We start from the raw sequence: 23,176 nt of genomic DNA, 5'->3' as shown, positions 1-23,176 counted from the left end.
GAGTCCTACTTAAGTGATCAGATTGTTATCTGGGGAGTTTGGATGCCAGGTGAACAATCTTTACATCCCTCGTTGTGTTCTTTAAGACCTCCTTAAGCAGTTTTTGAGGGACCCACGGCTGTCTTTGGAAGGCTGCAGCAATAGGTTGTGATGTAGGAGGTCGTGACTGATGAGCTAAAATGTTTCGGTAGATGGCAAGTTTGAAAGTAAAGTTCCTTTTACTCCAAACCAAGGATCAGCCATTAAGAGCATTTGGAACGTCTGTGAATGTCTATCTTTCCTTTTTCGGTGTGTGATGCACTGTTGGCGTTGTGGATTCAACATGTTGAACTGGCATCAGGTCTATCGGTGAGAGAGCTCACTGTGGCTGTTCAGTGCAGTGAATGACACCAGGAGATGGGAGGCAGCTGTGATAACTTTACAGGTCACACAGTCTCTTCTCATTTGCCATCCTCATAATGGCCACGTGGAGGGAAGAAACCAACAATCAACTGATGATAATGTAAGAAAGAACAGCTCTGTGAGACATTTTTGGGTCTTCCAGTGTCTCCTCTGTGCTGGGACGTCTTCTTGTACAAGTGCAGACTGAATGTTCTTACCTGTGAGCTCGTTTAAGTGTTATTTTGTTTGCCCAGACGCTGGTGATGTAAGGGGGCTTCATTATGGTGAATACCACGGAGCAGGTCTTCTCTGCACTGGAACAGGATGAGCAGAGATATAAGCTCTTCCTGTCAGTGGTTTCAACGCCGCGCCTCATCAGTTCATACCTAATGCAGCCACATTCACGAATATACACATAGACTCTCTGGACTTATGAGTAATTCAAATGGAATTTAACTTCGGATGTCTGAGTCATGCTTTGAAAGGTCATGATCAGTGTGTTCTCAGTCTGAGGGCTGCAGAATGACTAATGTTCTGTGCTGTAGTTTCACTCTGGATCACCTACTTATCTGACCTCAGAAGCCTGAATGCAGACAAACAAAGCTCTTCTACTCTCAGCTGTGTGTGTATCTCTACACGATCCTGCTTCTGCGAAGTAAAACAAGCCAACATTGTTTGCCTAAGCACACAACACATGACTTTCCCATCTACTTCAACAGTCACCACCATGTTCAGTATTGCACACATTCTCCAGTTCCATTGATCTTTGTCTTCCTCTTGCTGTTTATCGCCTCCCTCTCCGCCTCGCTTCCTTTTTCACACTTCACGCTTAACTCTTCATAAATCACGCCGATCGTAGCCGGCATCAGAGGAACGCATGTGGACTGCAGCCAAGGCTCTCACAGAATGTACTCGCCGCCCTATCAGCGATTGTGAGCTACGCTCCAGATGACGAGGAGTTAAATGGGTCTTACAGAAGAATAACGATTCGGTACCAATATCACATTTTTGACCTTGGCTGTGCATGAAAAGTAATGCAGTGGAGAATATTGGAGGTAAGGAGGCTGGATCTCCTTCTTCCAGCCCTCTTCTTTTTTAAAACAGGGATGCACTGGACTGACCCAGTGACTTTAAACCAATGTCCACATTTACAGCTGATGTTTATGGTCAGTGGTCATGAATGACAACCAAACTGGTCTGGTTAGATTAACAGTTTAAATGAAAAGTTTCTGAAATCATGAGAAAATAAGTGTACACTTTGTTGCACACTTTAAAATCTGCTCAGCTGGCCAAACTTATGCAACTTCAGCCACTTGTAGATGAATGAACCAAAGAAACTTCTTTGGAAGAAGTTCACGGAACATTAAAAAATGCGTGTCTGGGCCAAACTACAGTGATGAGTGCACTAATTTGTACTGCTAGCATTTTCTACCAAGAGAGGAATCATTTCGAACGTGACGAAAGGCTGTTTAGCTAAATAAGTCAAAGACTGTAAACATGAATCCATCCTTGGCCTCGGTTCAGTTTCTCGTTCAGACGTAGCTTTTACTCAATGATACGATCATATGTTCCCCACTCAGATACAGTTCGAATGCTGATTTGACAGCACATTGACAGCCTACATTTCCATATATGTTCCTACGTGATGAAGCCTGTTTTCTAACTGTTCAACAGACTTATTCTGCACTGTTTACCGCAATCAGTGCAGCTTTCTACTTCTTCGCACACGTGATTCACACTGAGCTCTCTTTGTCAGGGCTGCATGATACAGAATATATGGTTAGAGAGGAATAAAAGTCGACATGTTACACATCTGTATTTTATGCGCTGTAATTCCTGTCATGTCACATGACCGCTGCCCAACAGAAAACAACCGTCCAGAGGTGCGACTGTCTTACAATTTACAGCCAAGGATTACGTCACTGCTCTGCTTTGGTCAAGTGGACAAACGTGTGTATTATAACAGTTCTGGTGAGACTGGGCAGGTACTGCAGTGTGATGAATATTCCACTATTTAGATATTTGTTAGGCGTCACATGCTCCTTTAACCTCATTTTGAATGGCTGACATTCTTCTCACTCAGAGAAGCGTTGAACGTCACGCTTCAGTTCAGCTCACTTTTTGTGAAGATTTAGTGACTTTTTAAATACCTTTTATGTTTTTTTTTTTAAAAGCCTACTGACAATTGACTTGCTGCTGCTGAAATTCATACTGAGTTGAATAAATCTTCAAATATTCCCTGCTGATTAGGAATGAATGTCAGCCCCTTTGAATGAAGAAAGCTGTTAGCGTGGCTGTCTGTCATTTCTACATCCAAATTAGTGTCACAATGTACCGGCTTTGGCACAATGATTCTCACGTTAGTAAAAGAATTTCATCTGCATGTTTTGTTGAAACTGTAATACTGATGATGTGATTTTAGGACATCTACAATAGGCACAATGACACAAAGGCATTATATTTTCATTTTTCAAACATCAAAGTACTCATTGGATCCATTTTATTTCAAAATCCAATTACCTTAAAACCTAAATATGAAGTCAGATTAAAATTTTTTCCCATCCAGATGGAGGATTGGTGTATGTTGGAGTTACATCACCTCAGAGATTAGGGCAAACTTTGCTGTTCTGTGTGCAGCTGAATCAGAACCAGTCAGCCTGGCAAACAGGACTTTTCTGTGAAGAGTTTGCTGCTGAGATCTTGAAGGATTTTAAGAATATAAGCAAAGATATTTGGGTCTGGAGGTTTCAGATGAGTGGAAACTTGCTCATATGGGAGGTATCAGTCTGGTTGTGGTGCATTTACATTACTGCTCTCAGGTTTAATGTTTGCATTAACCTGAAATCGCACCTGTATGATTGTTTTAATTATCATCAGCTATCTTCTAACATGCATGGTTTTTGTTCTGACTGAAAGTATGGCATCGTGTTGGCAGAGTGGGGTGATAAGGAGAATGGGGAGGAAGTGTTTCTGTTCATTGAAAAACGTAGGTCTGCCTAGGAAAACTGAACCATTTGAAGAACATCAGCCTGGTTTCTTTTGCATTTTGGCCTCTGAACTTGTCCTTTTTTTAATAATTAAGAGCTTGATGAATGTTTCTAAGCATCACTTCTTTGTTCTGCATTGTACCCGAAGCACATAGCGCTCAGCTATGGCCTTGCTGTCCTGTTTATGGCAAACCTTTGTGGAGCAATGGGCCAAAACCGGGCCGCCTGCCTCTGTCAGCCACTTCAGTAGAAAAGATTACAAGCAATCTAGAGCTAATGTCGCTTTTGATATTTCACGAATGTTTGAGTCACTTCTGCGAGGACTTGCAGAGCACAAGAGTTTTCAGAACTTAATAGTTTCCACTTTGGTGAAAATGTGATTTCATGGCCTCTTTCCCACAGGACTGTGGGACCAGCAGCGACCCTGTCTTCATCACTGCAAAGATTAGTTCCAGCCATGGTCCAGAGTGGCTATTAGCAATAAAACATCTGAGCCCCCACTCTAATACATAAAGCTGTCAGAATCACTGATAGAAAGCATCGTACGAGGCTGAGAAGGTCAGATATGACACAGGATTTATAAACCGACAGTGGTAATAAATTATGTCTCGTGCCCAAATACTATAATGAAATGTTGGCTTTAATATGACACACCTTTACCATTTAAGACAATAGACAGAAACCTTAAAGATCCAGCTGAGGTTTCAGGTGTCAGGTTTCTCGTGGACATAAGGCTACAGCAGGGTAAGTGTTAAGAATCATCCAAAAAGCCTAATTTTGGCTTTAGCCATGTTAAAAGGTATATTTTTTGGCTACTGCACTGTTGGAACTAATGAACACTTTAGAGACATAGATTTCAAGCTGATGGTTTGATTTATCCAGAACGTAATCTGGCATTAATCTTCTTTTGCCCATCAACTATTCTAATGAATTTTATGCTTTCATGTGAGAGCTGACCTCAGAAAGACGAAAGGAAATGTGGATAATGGAGTTGGGGGATGATTTGCAACAAACTATTTAAAGTTTAGGGTCTAGGCCACCAGGTTGCCATGGTTTTCTGGTTTTGCTATAAGTCTATCTGGCATTGCTGACAACTCACATGCTGCTGATGTCTTGGGTTTGATAGGAATTCCCTGTTAGGGAGTCTGGAATCAGGGCGTGCGCTGACAATTATCTTTTCTTAATCCTTTATGTAAGAGATGGGCGTCCACTGTGGCTTCAAAGCCACTTGGTTAGTTTTAGATGATGTGGGTGAGGCAAAAAAAGAAAAAAACCCATTAAATTCAGCAATACCCTGCACATCCGTCCCAAACCATCTTAAGGTAGCACAGACTCAGGGAATCATTGGATTAGATAAGAATAAATGTTATGGTGGATTACAGAAAATCTCCAAAGGGTTCGTGAAGTGGCATTTTAAGGACTCGACTTTTGCATATCAGTCATCACCATGCTGGTCTTTTTGGAGCCAAAAGTGACTATATTTGGACGAGAGGGTGGAGTTAGAAAGTGATACTTGATTGGTCAAAAGTATGAATACGACAGGTCTAATATGCAGTTATGTTTGAAAAGATAAAATTCTGCCTGCATGTTAATCCTTAGGGGTGAATAGTGGGGAAAATAATGGGAAAATAATGGGAAAAAATGTGTGGACTTAGTATTTTGTGGAAGAATTATATGTTTCTACATTGCAAGTCTGTCGGAGATCTTTGGATTTACTGTATTAGATTAGATTCTGCTATTAAATTATCCCAAGATTGATGTTTTTGTCACGAATATCCGAATTAGATCATTACAGGATTCAAGGGTCTCTGGTGATAGTTCAGGTTGATGATTAAAATACACTCAGATTAAGGAAAGCATCCACTGTAGGTCATATTATGAATTTATTAAGTTCTGCTTAACCCTTGTTGACCATTAAAAACCAGGTTAATGGTGTTAATATTGCTGAAGTAACAGTTCCAGACCTGTAACTGACTGCATGTTTGTCTCACTTTCATGAGAATCCAATTAAACAGAGCAGAGGTCAAACAGAAATGTGCTGTGAGACGATGATAATGTTTTTTTTTTAATGTTTTGGAATGTCCATAGCTTGTGTGCGAGTGTGTTAGGTGACAAGGTGTAGCAGAATGTGATGGAAAGGGGTTTTTGAAAGCCACAAAACTCACAAGCTGCTCCCTCTCTAGAGGAATACATTAGTTTAAAGGCCTCTTATCTTGTTCTTCTTCAATAAAAGCCAATATGTGCCCAGTGCATCAACAGACCAACAGAAATATTTTGCCCCAGTGGAACTGCTCCTGTTCCTATTCTGCCTGGTGCCCCCCCCCCAGCACTTTGATGAACTTTCCAGGAGACTCTTGGGAGGTATGGGTGACTGCCTCACTCGTGGCCTTTGTTGTCAGTGAAGTGTAGCCAACCAAGCGTCTCTTAATGAAGTCACCAGCCTTTTACTGGCCTCCTTTTCATCGGCTTTTCTAGCGTATGTTGTGCAAAGAGAGAAAGCAATAAACACGGGCCAGATAGGTGCAGCATGAATTTAAGTAGGACACACATTCCGAGTTCCTGGTCAGGTATGTCCTTTGCTGTCCTTTGCTGTTCTTTGGAGTATTCAATTAATCAACCTCCTATCTTGAACTGAATTCATTTAAAGTCCAAGTAAAGCAGAAAGAAGTCTTCCCTCTGAGTTTGTTGCATCAAAGAGAAATGTTTTAGTGACCACTCAGCCCAGCATGAAGTTAATAACATTAGGATTAAAATCACGAGACTCAGTCCAGTGGTGGCAGCGGTGTGTTGGTGCATTTGTTGAACCCAGCAGCCTCTGGTTAAAGTCTGTAAATCTATCAGGTGAAAAATGAAGTGGGTGTTGGTGATGATCCTCAGTTCCATATCACTGGGACTCTGCTCATAATCTATCCACCACGCGTCCACAGACCAGCTGCTCCTGAAACTTCGGTTCTGAGAGTTCACACACCACTCTCTGACCTCTCTGTAGCCCTTCAATCAATCCATACAGTATGAATCTGATTCTCTGAGCTGGTTGTGCCTCCTCCACATCTACACTGATGCCACGTTTCAACTTCTCTCTTTACAAAATGAATTAATCTCTTAGTGATTCCATTATTCCAAGTCATTTTAAGCACTATAAATTGAATGAGCTCTGCAAATTCTGGCATCCAGCAACAACTTAGTTGTCAATCTTTTAATATGTTTTACAAAACATCGAACTTGTAGGGCTGCATGGCGGTGTGGTGGTTAGTGGCTTCCTCCCCCCGTCCAAAAACATGCATGTTAGGTTAATTGGTGACTATAAAATTGTCCTTAGGAGTGAGCGTTGTTCGTTTCGTTTGCCTCTGTGTGACCCTGTGATGGACTGGAGACCTGTCCTTGATGTACCCCGCCTCTCGCCTGATGACCGCTGGGAGAGGCTCCAGCCCCCCCATGACCCGACTGACAGATTAAGCGGGTATAGAAAATGGAGGGATCTAACTTGTAGATATCTGAATTTGCTTTACTCAGACTTTAAAGCATCCGAACAAACTGTACCTGCGTAGACCTGTAGGGTTTAAATTGCAATTAAGGCAAAAATGGTGAAAAAAGAAACATTTCCAGGCCAAGCCTAAGCACTGACTGTTTGAAGTTACATGTTGATTTAAGTTCAAGCCCTAAGTGAGAAGTCCTCATAATAACCTTGGGGAACATTGCCAGCTGAGGCCTAAACACCAAAACAAATGAACTGCGGTTTTAACCATCAGGAATTGGCATATTAGTGTAAAATCTGAAGGCAGTTAGAGTGGCAGTTTATACAAAACCACTGAAGGCAGTTAAACTGTGAATTAAAAAGTCTAAATAAAAATTTTAATGGCTGTGAAGAACCAGAGACATTTGGTATGATTATTGTTACCGGTGCATAAAGTTAAATTTGTGAAAGCTATTAAACTAGCATTTTCCTCGCATTTGCAGGCTTTTTACACAAAGTCTGCAAATACAAACACATGAATCCAGTGTCAGATCAGCAGCGTGTGTAAAGATTTTATAGATTGCCAGTAAACTGACATGTTCTTGGTTGTCTTTGTGAAAATGTTGGATGTGGTAGCAATGGGCAGGCATAAAGACCTCAGTGACTTCTGATTGTTCCCAGACACCTTGTCAGTGAAATGTATGACAGTGAGCCATCAAGGATGAACCCATTCTTATCTGTGGTGGCTGACGTAAGGTATCTGCTTCATATGTTGGTACCAGATACTGCAGGACTTCTTTGGAGGTCTGCAAGTTAATGTTCAGTTCTTGGCTTATTGCTGTAGATGACATACTCTTGTTGTAGATGACATGCTCTTGTTTCTTTGTTTTAATCTATTATTTAACCTTTTCTCTTTTCGTCTCTTCTCCTAATTCTGTACTCACCATTAATAATGGATCCTTTCCTCTTTCGACTTGGTTTTGTTCCGAGGCAGTGGGTAATGTCAGTTTGCTGTAATTGCAGGTCTAATATGATGCCCTGTTAATGACAGAAGAAGGTGGGTGGGCAGTAAGATGGCCGGCAGTGCTTGCATTTATCTGACTAATTATGGTCTGTGTCAGTGTTCACCTGCCAGTGAGCGGCTGGAACAGGGAGGGCCCAGCTGAGGGCCCCTCCGTCAGCAGCAGCTGGCTGTGGAGACTGCACTCATCTTACTGCCTGTCTCAGTGGAATAAACAGTCACTGACTGTAGGGGTGGGCGATATGGCAAAATACCATATCACGATTTTTTTAAAATAAAATCACGATTTCGTTTTTATCACAATCTTAAATTGAAAAGTGAATATTTCGGCTGGGCAGCTCGTACCGCGGGTGGGTGGGTGCAGGTGTTCGAACCAATCCTTTTTACCGTTCTGGTACCATATCTTTTGCAAGATAAAATGTAACTGTTTCTGTTACCTCTTCCTATCACTTGCTTGACTTGTCATAGGAGTGCCTTTGTCAAACGGCTGTGTTAATGTTGTCTGTTTTGGTCTTAGCTAGCTGCTGCCTGCGGTGCCGGTGCCCCTCTCTGTTTGGCTCTCAACATCCTGTTTGGGATGCTTCAAGTGATTGAACAGGTTCGTCGTGTTGCCACCCGACATGCGAACCGTTTCTGTGCAAACTTTGCAAATTACATTTGCTGGCGCTTGATCAGTTGCGGAAAAGCCAAACCAATTCCATGTAATGGAGGTGGAATTTTTTTTAGCGACCAACTCCTCCGTTTGGCTTTCAGCCACAGCTCTCCATGCGGCTGCACACATAAACAAGGAGGCGGGTAAGAACACGCCTCACTGCCCGTAATTCGCTGTGATTGGTCGTTCAGGTTGACGACGTAATACGTCTGGTGCGTCAGCATCGAACTGCAATGTATAGAATGTGCCCGAGACGATCCCACGATGTCTGCAGTTTGACAGATCGTGCAATCGTTCACGATTTAATATCGTCACATCGCCCGCCCCTAACTGACTTTACGATAACACGGCCTCATTTTGAATATAAACTGTTGCTGTATTGGTAGCTATAAGATATTGCTTTGATGAAGCATTGTGGCTTGTGTTACGTTTCTATTGAATAACAGTCCATTAATGTCATCTACTTTTGGAATGGTTGATGTTTCCGTCTGAGTGCAGCGAGAAAACCTGTTATCAAAATGAGTTTTCTTTGCATAGTTCAGCTCCTCTTAATATTTCATGCTGCTGTCTTCCCGTTTTGTGGCTCCTTCAAAAATAGTGATGCATAAAACTCAGAGCAGCACCTGAGGCTGGGATTATATGTAGTGAACGATTTAAAACTAATATTAACAGCATTAATTACATGAATTGAAAACTAATATGCGGAATGATTGATGCAACCTTAACAGCACCATGACACATATTGAAACTTCTTAGTAAGTGCAGTCTGTAGGGAGATTTGCTTGAAGTAACTACAGTTCCCACTATCACCTTAGATTAAAGTGTCTTTTTAAATCTACAGCTTTAATTCTGCTCTCTCAGGATGTCACAGTACTAGAGTGTGTGTCTTTACTTTATGAGCAGATCCTATACATACCTCTGCAGTAGCATTCAGGGACGGTGCTTAAGATGTATTTTCTATTTCAGATGAAAACAGCAGGATGAACTTAAGTTACTGCACAGCAGGTGCAGCTTAAAAACAAGATTACTTATGGTTTTAAATCTTTGGACACAAGAAATCTTTATTGCAGACTTGTTTTTGGGAAAAGTCGCTTATATCAGTGTCCTTTGTGTGTTGTTCTAGCATGTGGTAGCTTGCTTTCTCATTGGGTGAGGTGCAGGTTTGTCCTGCTGCTGCTGTATTTAATCAGTACACAACCAACCTCTCATATTTTCTGTATGAATTAGCATAAACATTATATAAATATGACTTTGTTCCAAATAAAGAAATTGGCAAAAAGGAAGAAGAAAAACATGGAGAATCTTTGCTATGAATGTATAAAGAAAGAAAGTAGAGTTGTGGGACGAGCACTATGATGGTTGGCAGGGAAAGAGGAGCAGAAGGAGGTCAGCATGAGTAGATCTGAGCAGTTCTGAGTGGTTCAAGAAAAGAGTTAGACGCTTAAGGCCTGACAACACCACAGAATCTCACAGCAACATAAATCGTTCCATCTATAAGACCTATGGGAACTAACCGTCCTCTGACTGAACTTTTAGCCGTTGTCCCAATTCCTGCTTTTGCTTTCGTCATCTTCTGCTTGTTCTGGGAGTTTATTTTTGGTTCAGTAAATCAGGTTCCAGAGATGAGTTTTTCAGCCGACTCCCTGACACCCCACATAATGCTCTGCTGTCCAAATGATGAATGATACGTTGTAGACGTTGTGCATGTGTGTGTGTGTGTGTGTGATGCAGGGCAAAGCATAATCTAACCCTTAGTTTTCTGGTTTCTTAATCTGAATGGAGGGAATTTCATGTAACAGACAGCTGGCAAGTAGGGATGAAAATTGGATAAAGAAATAAATGTCAATGAATTCATACATTTACTACTTAGATAGATCACGACACAATCGGTAGAGGGATGCACCCTTTGACTTTGAATGAGGATACAGTACCAGTCAAAAGTCTGGTATTGTATGCATTTGAACTAACTAATTAACTAACAAGATAAATAAATAACAGAGGTCGCTGGCTGGCTAGTAAACTGTAGCCTATGAGCTAACTTACTGTAAAACGTTGTCCAGGCTAGAAAATCCCCAAGCTAGTTTCTCTAGCAGCCCAATCTCCTCACAGAAATTGAAAAAGCTGCTCTGGCCGACTGCCACAAAGGGTGAAAAATGTTGCTACTACTGTGTTTTCATTACTATGTTTCCTACTGTACATAGATACAGCTTTTGATGAGTCAGCATATTAACTTTTGACAACATTCTGATATAATTTTCCATGTTTTGTTCAATGTTTACTTGGCCACAAATGCAAAAAACAGGCAGGAGGGCATGCTGGGAATCTGCACAATTGTATTGTTGTATTTCCCTCTCTCTTGTGAGTCTTCCTTTTTCTATTGTGCTTTCACGCCCAAATTGTTGGGGTTAAACCTTAAAAGTACATGGTTAAGGTTTAATATACATGGTTAGGTCCATATGTTACACAATGCATGGCAACACAGATATATAAATCATGTTTATGATGCAAAACAACAGCTTGAAGATGTGTTAAAGGTTGTGATTGGATTGTGACACTACAGTGTCTTTGACGAGTGGACAAATGCGCATAAAACACATTTTCCATTGAGACTGAGCTGCCGGTTCACTGCATATTTACGCCTACTGTTGTTCAGCAGGATGTTATGTATGTTAAAAAAAAACCTGACACAGAAGACACACTAGTTTCGAGCATGTTCTGCTGAAGCTCTTTGGTTTCCATCCTTCTGCCATGTTTCCCCAGGCATATTTAAGCTCTGCTATTCCTCATATACAGTATGCAGTCCTCTCATTCCTTCACTCGTAACGAGAGGAAAGGAGGAGAATGTAACACCCTCTGAGAACGTAATTTAACCTCATTTGTGGATAATCGGTCTCCTGCTTGTCCCCCACCTCTATTCTTTATCTAAAAGTCCTTTCCTCAACTATTATCCCTCCATTCCTCATCGAACCTCCCACTCTACCTTTACTTTCTATTTTGGTCACATGTCCCTGTTGTCACTGTGTTTTGTCTCCTTTTTGCTTGTCACATGGCACAAAACATGCTGAGAAAAAAGAACAGAAGATAAAAAAACAATTTCAAATGCACAGAGCAAAGCTGCTGCAGCAGCTGCATCAGGGTCACAGCAAGAGGGGCCTGATTGTGATGTATAATTTATGTGAGCAAACTCTCCAACACAAGTAGGCTATTATAGATTTTATGTTTCAGAGACCTTTGGGATTTAAAAAAAAAGACATTTGGAAACTAAAGTAACCACTACAGCAAAGCTTATCAGATAGCTTGTGCAGACCAAGGAACGTGTCAAGCTGTGGGGAACGTGTGCTCATGCCTGTCTCATATTATGTCAGAAGTTTAGCTTTGAAAGTATTATCAGAGGGGTCTCACTGGTCAAATCTCTACCTGTAACAGTGAAAGAGGATTACTAAAATACAATAAGTGTCACAGTAGACCAGTCGCGCTAGCTTAACCTTGGAGCTTTCATGCAATACCTTAAATCAGGGCCAGGGATTCGGAAGTGATTATTAAGTAGTTCAGTGCTACATGTTTGCGTGAGACAATGATTTCTGCTCCATGTGCAATGGCTTGATTTGGCATCCTTCTTTTCCCAGTTAAGCACATGAAATTCTCATTGCTCAAGCAGATAGATCAGAGATGGTTGCCTTTCTTTCTTGTGCTTCCTTCCTCCTCCCCCTCTTCCATCTTCACGGCTGTGGTGGTGGGGGGAGGAGTTTTCGTGGAGAATGACGGCATCTCACGTGCCATCCGATGTTTAATTACTTAGAGTGTCGTAGCAGGAAAGTAACAACGCACTCCTACACAACCCCCGTGAGGTTTGTGTACACATAAAAGGCGTGTTGTGTGTGTATACCAATGTGTTATTCTGCGTGCTGTTCCACATGCACGCGCTGAGGATGTGGGAGTCTGTGTGTGTGGCAGTAATGTGAGGTCAGAGTGAGTGGGAGCAGAGTGATTAGGTTGTGCTGCCTCTCTTTAGGCGTATTAGTGTGTGGCCTCTATCTTTTGTAAAATGCCTGTCGTGCATACGATCCTTTTTCTGCAAAATGAATTGTTTCATGTCATAATACAACAGCTGGTTTTGTTCCAGTTACACTGAAAAAATTGCCACCCTTCCCAGCAGCTTGCAGCAGAGGACTGCTATTGAAAGATCACCTAAAACTGAAATGAAAGCGTTGTTTGTCGAGCTTTATGTAAAGGAGGCTGGTCTGGCTCGCATATGCTGTCTGATGCATGGCTTTGGTTGTGGTAATCGCATGTGTGGTAATGTGGTAATCACTCATTGTTTTCCTTGTAACCTCAGTACCTCAGTACCCTTCAGTGCCTGACTTGAACTTTTATTGAAGGATTGACTAAAATGTGGAATTTCAGATCCAATGATAAATAACTTGCTTGATTTAATATAAAGATTACAACTGTGTTTGTTGACCCCTTTATGCTCTGAAATAGTTGCTTTTTTAAATAAAAATCTGCCGAGGGGCCTTTTGGTTTCAGAATCTCATATATAGAAAGCTTTATCCCAGTTAAACACTGATCGAGGTGATTTTCCCCTTTCAGTGCTCTGTTTGCCTTTTCTTTAACACTGCTCTGCTACAGGACTGAGTCGTCTGTATCCTGTAATGCTGCAGAATGCTACACATGGCATTTTGTGTCCAGCAAAACTGAAGATTAATGCACTTTGTATAAAAATAGAATAAAATAAACATTTTAAAAAATCCGTACATGGATTTATACCCTATGTAGACACGGCCTGCACATGCAATGCCATTGTCCCCTAAGAGGCCTATCATCTGAGCAGAGGAGGCTGGCTGTGGCTACTAGCCTGTTTCCCAGCTTTGCTGTCACTAGATAAGACCAGAGCGCTGCCCTGGTGAGAGGCAGCTGTTACATAGCATGAGTTCCATGCTCCCACAATAAAAATGTCCTCATACACACTGTTGAGGTGGTGTAATCGGCTTGCAATGAAGAGGCCTCTGAGAGGAAAAAACTCAGATAGACTGTTTATGTGGAATTCTGTGAAATTTACTGTTGCATTTGTTGTGTCTCTACAGAGCAGCCAAAGCATTCGGAGAGTATTTGTCCAATACAAATCAAGACAACCGCAACGGAGCTGGTAAGTGAATAGAACAGAATACTTTATTGTCATTGTCACAGGTACAATGAAATTAAAAGTGCTTTCCAGTCAGTGCATCATTCATTGCATCTGCATGAGAAAAAGATTAAAAAAGAATAGATAGAAACATAAAACAACATTGGCAGCATACATAGGCACAAACAGCATGAACACACAGTCATTGCATAAAACTACAGACAAACATACTTTCTGTCCCATTCAGATTCCAGATTGCACATTATTATTATTTTTTGCAGCACTGAGGGTGGTTATTGCAGATGGATAAAAACTGTGTTTGGGTCTATTTGTCCTCGTGTTAATTGATCTGTACCAAACAGTTCAAACAGTGACCAGGATGGTAGGTGTCCTTCATAATGTTCCGGGCTTTTTTGTAGTTCTACCAGTGTGGGGAGAGGGGAGCCGACGATCTTTTGGGCGGTGTTGATGACCCCCTGGAGCGCTTCCCTCTGAGCCACTGTGCAGCTGGGGTAGCATACGCACATGCAGTATGCTCTCAGTGGAGGCGCGGTAAAAGAACACCAGTACTCTTCGTGCAATGTTATTCCTCCTGAGTATTCTCAGGAAGTACAGTCTCTGCTGGGCCTTTTTCAGCAGCTCAGAGATGTTCACGCTCCACCTGAACTGAACACATTCTAACATTGTTACACAACAAACAGCAGCTGCATGTATTAGAACCAGAAATCAGGCTTAGACTGCATGCATCACAACCTCACCAGAAAAAACTCCAAACATGAAGCTTCCTCATCGCTACAGTGGTGAGTGTCTCGGTATTGCTGCGCAGAAAGTTTGCAACGCATTGGATGAAATTGCTCTGAGCTGGTAATTTTCCACTCTGCTGATCACACCAGTTTTTTATTGAAACTGATTCGTGTTTACAACGCACTGCACCATTTTAACTTCAGTCATTTTGTTTGAGTGCACAAAATTTAAAAGTGACGCCATTTATTATGTAAGGACAAGGGGATGAGGGGTTACTTTCAACAAAGCTTGTGAGGCAAATACCAGGCAAACACGATGCTGATGGTGTTAATACTCAGCAACAGGGTCAAGAGAGACCAGCATTTAAATGGATTTAACCACAATAAATGGATTTGCATGCTGAGATAAAGTATTGCAGAAAATAGATTGCATTTATAGAGCACTTTTCTCGTCTTGTTGACCACTCAAAGCCCTTCATACACAGCATTTGTTAATCCATTCAGGCTATACATGCTGTGCAGTCCTTTTCTTTCTTTATCATACACATCCACACACAGACCAATGCATTTGGAGCAACATAGGGTTTGCTGCCTTGCCCAAGGACTCTTCGACATGTGGTGAAGGCAGGAATTAAACCATGACCACTTAGATTATTAGACAAGCCGGCTGTTGTACTGTGCAAAAGTCTTGATCCAAACTTCTTGTAATCTTTTAAAGCAACACCTCTCTTGGCTTTTTGAACTATGTCATTCAACACTGGTTTCTTTTACACCCATTTTTATTCCACTCCATGTTCCTGACAATTTTTAGATGAATGTGAAGTATTTTGGCATGTTAAGCCACTTAACACTAACCTGTGAATCATTCAGTCATGAAAAAGTGTTTTATTAGTAATGGCCCACATTATTTGGTCCCATTTCTTTAGTTGCATCTATGAAAAATGTCAGACATAAAATTGTATTTTTGTACCAACAGGGTGATTAGCAGATGATCAGTAATCTGACAGTAGAGATGAGAGATGAGACCTTCTGTTGATCCATCAGCTGTTCACTGAAGCCTCATCAGAAATGGTCTCCATGGAAGAGTGGCTGTCAAGAAGCCATTCTTAAGGAAGGGAAACAGGGAGGAAAGGCTGAGCTATGCCAAATGACACAAGAAGTGGACTGAAAATCAGTGTGTGCCAACATCCAAACATCCAAAGAGCTTTGGATGTCCTTCAAAAAGTCTGGAGAACTATTCCTGAAAACTACTTAAAGAAATCTCAACTTACTTCCAACATAACTTGCAACATAAGAGGATTCAAGCTGCGGGTGCTCATTTCAAATATGTACTTTCTAGCTGGTTAGGACTGTACAAATTCCTTATATATATATACATATATATATGTGTGTATTTTCATGTATGTTTGCCTGTTTCTATAAATCATCGCACCTGTTGGTTCAAGACTTTTGCACAGTGCCATATGTACAGATGTTGAAAGGAGGTTTAAGATTTTTGTGAAATGCTGACAGCATTGTGTACCTTTTACTTTATATGGTATTTTTCTTTCTTTCTCTTTGCCTTCATCTCCAGATCATCTACTGTCAGACACCTTCGCTGGCCAGGACTGTGATTCTCCAGACGTCAGCCTCTTGCACAACAACAATCTGCCGCCACAGAGTTGCAGTTTGCCCATAACTAAATCCAGCCAGTCCAATCCCAGTACTCACCCACAGTCTCTGCCTCAGGTCAGCACGCTGCAGGCTCAAGCATCACTGGGCCCCTCAAAACGCAGACTGTCTGTTGAGCGAAGCCTCTCCACAGAGGACCCACCAGGTCCTAGAGCCCCAGAGGGGAGTGTTGCCGTGAAGCCGGCCAAGGTGTACACAATAACCAGGGAAGGCGGGATGACACTTGGTGGCCCTGGAAGTGAGGAGAGCTTGGAGCTGGAGGTGCTGAAGGGGCCCAGGGAGCCGACTGCATCCCAGGCTCCTAATAGTGTCAGTTACAACCTGTCATGCACCAGCCAGCCGTCCGGCACAGCTGTCCGTGGTAGCCATCACCGTAGTAGCCATCACCGCAGCAGCCATCACCACAGTAACCAGCATCACGGGGGCCCGCCATCATCTTCACAGCCGCTGCAGAGCTCAAGGAGTGCCAGCAACATCGGGGACTGGGGGCTGAGAAGAGGGACGTCAAGGGAAGACTACACCCCAGACTGCGTGGCCTGCATCCGTGCTCCGTGTCAAAGCCAGCGATCCCTGGATCTGGATACCTCTCCTCGGGATGGAGGGAAGCATCGCAAGAAACTGGAGAGGATGTATAGTGAGGACAGAACATCTACTGATGACAGGGGTAAAGAAAGATGGAAATGTATTAAAGTAACATGGAAGTGAACGTATTTGCATATAAATGAATGCACACCGACAAAATGTAAAAAAAACGGGTGTCAAATTCTTAGATGTATTCACAGCCTCTTTCACTAGCCTCCTCCGTTGATTGTAAGGCCTGTGTTTATATGTTCTGCTGGCTGACTCCACGCCTTCCTTTTGTTCTCTTTCTTTTCAGAGGACAATCCTAATAGCTGGTTCCCCAAAGAGAATATGTTCAGCTTTCAGACAGCCACCACCACCATGCAGGCGTGAGTATGGCACGGAAATCCACCTTCACTCCCACTCTGTGCATCACAGTGTCTTACTGTACCAACAACATGTTGGCACTGCATTTCCTGAGCTTACAAATGTAGCATTCTTCTCCAAACACCTAATGAGCTTTCACACCAGAACATGTTTTAGCTTTTTATAAATAAAGCTGTTTGTAGTTTTTATTTCGTAAAACGCATTTACTCCTGTCTCACAACTGTCCACCAGCTATTTTAACCTTTTTTTGCAGATTTTTATACTGCAACAAATGGTTCTACGTGTATATATACACACACATATATATATATAGGTCGCCAGTCCATCACAGGGCCACACAAAGACAAACAAGACAAACAACCACACACACTCTCACACTCACTCCTAAGGACACTTTTAGAGTCACCAGTTAACCCAACATGCATGTTTTTGGACGGTTGGAGGAAGCCGGAGAACCCAGAGAGAACCCACGCATACACGGGGAGAACATGCAAACTCCACACAGAAAGGCCCCAGCTGGGAGATGAACCTGGAACCCTCTTTGAGTGAAAATATTTAGAAGACCTTCAATAAGCTTTGAAACCACTTTAAAAGATTCCAAGAAAGTCTGGCTTTTTGGAGGCAAAATATTCCGTATATTCAATATGTCATCATTTTCTAATGACATATGTGCTTTTTTAAACTAAAAAGAAGAATCTTGGCAGTAAATCTATTTAGGACACACACACACACGCACACACACACATGCACTCCAGTCTTGAAGAAAGGTTAATTATCACCCATCACCCTGATCTGATAATAATGACTCACAAACAGACAAAACTCACCCTCCACCATCTCTCCCCTCTCCTCCATCACGCTCCCTTTTCTCTAGCCATATGTCTCCCTGCCTGTTTCCCATCTGCTTTCATATACTTGTGTCCCTATTGGGGTCAGGCTGATACATGGGTCTGACATGGCCTTTGAATAAAATGGCTCGCTAGTGTCTTTGACTTCTAACATCATGGGAGTTTTGCAGTTTTATTTATTCACTGATCCAACTATTAGTCCCATGAGCAGTCCTTAATGTGAACAGTATCATCATGTGTCCTCTGATGCTCTGGAATCTCTAGCTAATCTTTTCCCTTAGTTTCTCCTCTTATAAAACTTAAGTCCTCTGATATACAGTAGATGTGTGTGTGTGGTGAGTATTTTGCTGGCCGTTTCTAACTTCTCTTTCATTTTTTTTGTCTTTTCTTCTTCTTCTTCGCTATGGCGGCTTTCCAAACCACGACTGTAGAATATCGTGAGTAGCTCTTTCAAACGCCCCCACTATTCTTCCTTGTTGCTCTGCCTTTTTCCTCACTCTGTCACTTTGATGATATGTTTAATCCCTTTTCCTCATGTGGTTTTGTGCTAGTCAGTCTGATACATTTTTAACCCCCACAACCTCGGAGTATGCTGGACTGAGTGTTGGAAGTTATAAATTCAGTCATTTTCAGCTGAAATGCAGAGAGGTGACAGTACACTTTGAGAGAAGTGAGATAGTTAACTAAGCTTTCACAAGTTGCACCAACACATGTACTTCCAAATATCGGACAGATCTTTGCTTCCAGTTCTCACAACTCAACAGAATTAACTTGTTACATACATCAAGCCTTAAACCATTTGCATATGCAATCAACATGAAAAGTGCATCGATCAAAGCCTCAAACATAGCTCATTTTATTAGCTAAATCTAAAGATGGACATATTAATTGGACTATGTGCAACATCTATAGAACAAGAGCTGTGGTTTATTGTCTTAGCAAGCTGGAATGAGTGACTCATTTTATCTATCAACTGCCAATAGCAAAACAACCTGCTGATTAATGCTCAGTCTCTGCATGCTAGTGTGTGTGCCGACTTCCACAGTCGTCCCAACTAATTCTAACGCAATGTAGTTAAAAGTCTCTAAATGTTGCTAGTTGCTAGATGACGACACGTGTTAATTTAGCAAATCCATGACGTTATTACATCACATATGCATTTGGGTAAGTAGAGAAGAAAACGGATGCAAAGGGCTGGAATAAGCAAAACACGTTATCATATCCTGTATATTTATACAGTCTAATTTCTATTAAAGTTGCTCTCATTTGCAACATTAGCATGTTTTTATGTTTCTGTTCTCAGACGACAAAACGGGTCTGACGTTGTGTCTGAAAAGCAGCAACGTCAAGGCAAATGCTTAGCCGTGGACCATTTGAAAGCGTTGCAAGGCTGTTGCTCTGCACTAGCAAAAATCTTGATTTTATGAATCTAATCTAGACGAAATCCACTTCATTTAATGACAAGGTCTGTGCAGTGATTTTGGCCTGTTTATAGTTAAAAGAGAAATTACAGGATGTGTCAAGCGTTGTCTTTAAGTGCTTCATGTCTGTCAGCTGCCACGCAGCAGCTGTGCTGCTTCGTCCTCTTTGTCGTACTGTGCTGCACAAGCAACAGACTAAACTACATCCTGTTCACACTGAGCGATATTAGCTAATATCTTCTCCATGAAGCAGCACGGTTTGTTACAAATAATGCTAAATTTATGGCTTGTTGATTATTATACTATTTGCAAAATGGAAATAAAAAGCAGCTAAATCTGGCAACAAATCTGTCAATTTGGCAACACTGGAGTTTACCAGTGTTTTTACCACCAAAAAGAGTTCCTTTAACATAGAAGATGCATTACTTTCTTTATTCATTTATTTATTTGCAGATAGCTCAACAGCACTGACTGGCAGCAGTGTATGCGTAGATGAAGTCTGACATATCATGTATATATATCATATAGAACACTATTTCTAGGATATAATCTACAGAAAACAAAACAAATGCATCTCAAAGTAAGTAAATGATATGTGTCATTGTTAAAGCTAAGCTGTAACACTAAAACCAAGACACAACGTGCTGCTGTTGTCAGGCAGTCCCCAGACAGCTAAATGTTTTATCAACCTACACTCTCACAGTCTTTTTTCTTTCTTTCTTTCCAAATTACTTGGTTGAAATTGGTGGAAAAGTGCTGGATCCCTTCACAGCACTAAAAAGGACTGTCATCTCTCTGAGTGCTAGTGATGGCAGATGGTGGAGAGGGAACCCAAAATGATGAGTTCATGAGGAGAAGAAATTATTTGTCATGGCGATGCACAGGCAGAGCTTTGAAGACTTTTGGATAATAAAGATACAGATTTCAGTGACTTCAGTCCATTGTTTTGTCGTCTCAGAGCTCATCAGCTGTCTGTCTGTCACGTAGTCAAAGCCAGGCCACAGGACATGGCTTCGTTTCTGACATACACTGTCACAGCTGATTCCCATCATGTCTGACATGCTGTCAGAGCCATCATTGTCCTCTTTGGAAGAGGCGCCACCGCGTTGGCTTGTTATACATTGTTCAAAACGGCACAAATTGGCACAGCCCAAACATAGTGGTTTAAAAAATTACATTTAAGTGGAATAATATACATGACTTACAGATGGCAGTCAGGCATTTGTACCTTGACTTGAGTGGATAATATCGGCGACTTTGACTCAGAGTGGGAGTTATTTTTGTCTTTTGTCGTAGATCTTTACTACATTGTGATCCTTGTGTGTGTGTGAGTGTGAACATTCAAATATCCACAGTGTTTTCTGCCTCTGGTGGATAAAGTGTTCCTCTTTTTCTAACTCTTACCGGTCCGCAAAGTTAACCAAACCCTCACTAACCCTTATGGACCTAAACCTTTCACCCTTAACACCTTTTCTGCTGCCCCATCCTTCATTGTGCCCGAATCCAACTCGACCCAAAGGGCCAGTTTCTTAATACTGGATGGCAATCAGTCAGATTAACGTATAAACACGTTAGAGCTTAAAATCCTACAAGATGATGCAGACACAGAATAAGCTATTTAAAATGCCTTATAACGGTTGGTAACCCCTTGGGTCAGATTGGGTTCAGACAAATATAAATCTTTTATGTAAGGTTTGGGGCAGTTTAGACATTAATCGATATTTACAAGCAGAACCCCTTAACGCTTTGACATCCTGGCAGGGCTTTCCGAGGCATTGCTGAGAAAAAGAGACGGAAAAGAGAGCAGGAGGCAGCCACCATGATGGAGAGGTACTGTGTCATGGCTGTCCTGTCCTGTCCTGTTTGGTGCTGAATCGTCCCTGTTAGAGTTCCACTACTTCTCAGAAAACAAATGCCTATCTGAACACACCTCAACACTCTTCTCAGATATTCATTTTAACCTGATTATTGTGCACACTTTATTCTTTTCAGGGTCGCAGGGAGGCTGGATCCTATCCCAGCTGTAACGGGGGAGAGGTGGGGTCCAAAGTAAATAAAATCAAAACGCGAGGATTTGTAAATCCCATAAACAAATATTCTATTTCCATTTAGCGTAAAAAAAACACATCAAATGCTTAAAATGGGAAATTTTATGAAAAATATGAGCTCATCTTGAATTTGATGGCAGCAATACAGCTCAGGAAGGTTGGGGCAGGGCCTTGTTTACTACCATTGTTGTACTAAATGTATGTGGTTTAGCATTGTCTTGTTGAAATATGCTCGACTGACTCCATGTGAGCGTACATTGCTCTAAAACCTGTATATACCCTTCGGCATTTGCTGTTGCCTTTCCAGATGTGCAAGCTGCCAGTTCCATAGGCAATGATTCACCCCCTTATCATCAGAGATGTAGGTTTGTTAACTCAACTTTGGTCCATAGAAGACGGATCATGTTCACATATGCCTTCATTTTTGCATGATACAGCTTTAACCTACATTCCCAGACACTGATTTCTGGATGTGTTCCTGAGCCCATGCACTGATTCCCATGACACAATCATGTCTGTTTCTGAATTCTAATTATCTACAAAAAAAAGCATTATTCTGAAAATTGCTCCAGAATTTGTAGTTTGAGTTTTAGTGTGTCCATCCTTCTGAGAGACTCTGCCTCTCTAAGGTGCTCTTTTTTTTATAACTAATCATATTTCTGAGCCTTAGTTGGAAGGAACATTGTTTCTTTTTACTTCCACTTACTTTTCCATCCTTTTGTTGCCCCTGTCCCAATGTTTTGAGACTTGCTGCTGCCATCAAATTCAAGATGAGCTAATATTTTTCATGACATAGTTGTTGTTGTTTTGACAGTTGTTTACAGATGATTGTTTATGATTATTGGTTGATTGAGTTTTTGGAATTCCGACTAAAACGGTTATAAAGGTAGTTTTTTTTCACACCTCTCAGTATGACTCATCACAGCGCCCTGTAAAGTGCCGCCTCTGTAATCTGCAGGAGCAAAATATGACTCACGAGTGTTTCCTCAGCAATGCAGACATTGTTTTTTACAATTCCACCGTCACTGCCGTGGACACTTTTTACTGAATACCTTGGTTACATGTAAACACAACGTATTACGATGAAACTTTGTCACCTTCTGGTTAAGTTTAGGTAGTAGCATCCTTTAGTTAGAGTTAGAAAACAATGATTAGGGCTAAAAAGCCTTATTTTTACAATGTAACTGTCGATGTCATGATCCTATTTTCAACCATTATATGCAATTGGTCTCACAACTACTGGAAGTCACATTTTCTTTTAATATAATTAAATTGCTTGAATAAATACCACATGAACACCTTTTGGGGAGGACGGTCTCCACATTTATTGAGCGTGTTTTATGCTTTTAACAGGAACCAAACCGCTCCTTCTGCTCTTTGCTCTCAAGCAGCTGCTCTTGTAAGGTGACCACAAATCTTCGAACAGCATCCTGTGTTCCACTCGTGCACGTCGTGAATCCTGGAAACTGTGGGTGGCAGGTTTAATCAGTGTTTCTCACCGAATAGCAAGCTGTAAAACCAGGGTCCATCAATACGCTGCTGTTGGTGGCTGGCACTCAAAGCTACCGAATCTGTCAATGTTGGGCAGTAGACCTAACATCCACCAAGGCTGAGGCATGTCATACACTGTTTGATCTTGTATATGTGTGTGTGTGTGTGTGTGTGTTGCGTCTCGTACCTTTGATAGAACAGAATGAATTATATTTAAATGGCATTTGTGATTATTTGAATAATCAGTGGTGTTAATGTTTGGAAAAGGTCATAACTGGAAAAAGAGGGGTGATAAATGATAGGTAATGACAGGAATTTGGCTTGGTGATCTTATGTGTGGGTGGTAGTGATTTTAGGAGTTGCTGTCAGTCAGTATGAAAATACAACAC

The 23,176-nt window shown here is 41.5% G+C and overlaps 1 protein-coding gene across 1 annotated transcript in view; it reads left to right on the top strand.

Annotated features, from left to right (window-relative positions):
* Positions 1–23,176, top strand: part of nsmfb (NMDA receptor synaptonuclear signaling and neuronal migration factor b) — a 51,897-nt gene that overhangs the window by 1,687 nt on the left and 27,034 nt on the right. The window contains exons 2-6 of the mRNA XM_072387271.1: positions 13,580–13,641; positions 15,934–16,695; positions 16,909–16,981; positions 18,259–18,264; positions 21,010–21,078. Coding sequence (XP_072243372.1) covers positions 13,580–13,641; positions 15,934–16,695; positions 16,909–16,981; positions 18,259–18,264; positions 21,010–21,078 — 972 coding nt within the window. The remainder of the gene's footprint in view (positions 1–13,579; positions 13,642–15,933; positions 16,696–16,908; positions 16,982–18,258; positions 18,265–21,009; positions 21,079–23,176) is intronic.

Source organism: Leuresthes tenuis, unplaced genomic scaffold, assembly GCF_036924035.1.
Source record: "Leuresthes tenuis unplaced genomic scaffold, fLeuTen1.0.hap1 SCAF_6, whole genome shotgun sequence".
NCBI classification, from domain to species: domain Eukaryota; kingdom Metazoa; phylum Chordata; class Actinopteri; order Atheriniformes; family Atherinopsidae; genus Leuresthes; species Leuresthes tenuis.
This window is presented reverse-complemented; position numbering and strand designations above follow the sequence as displayed.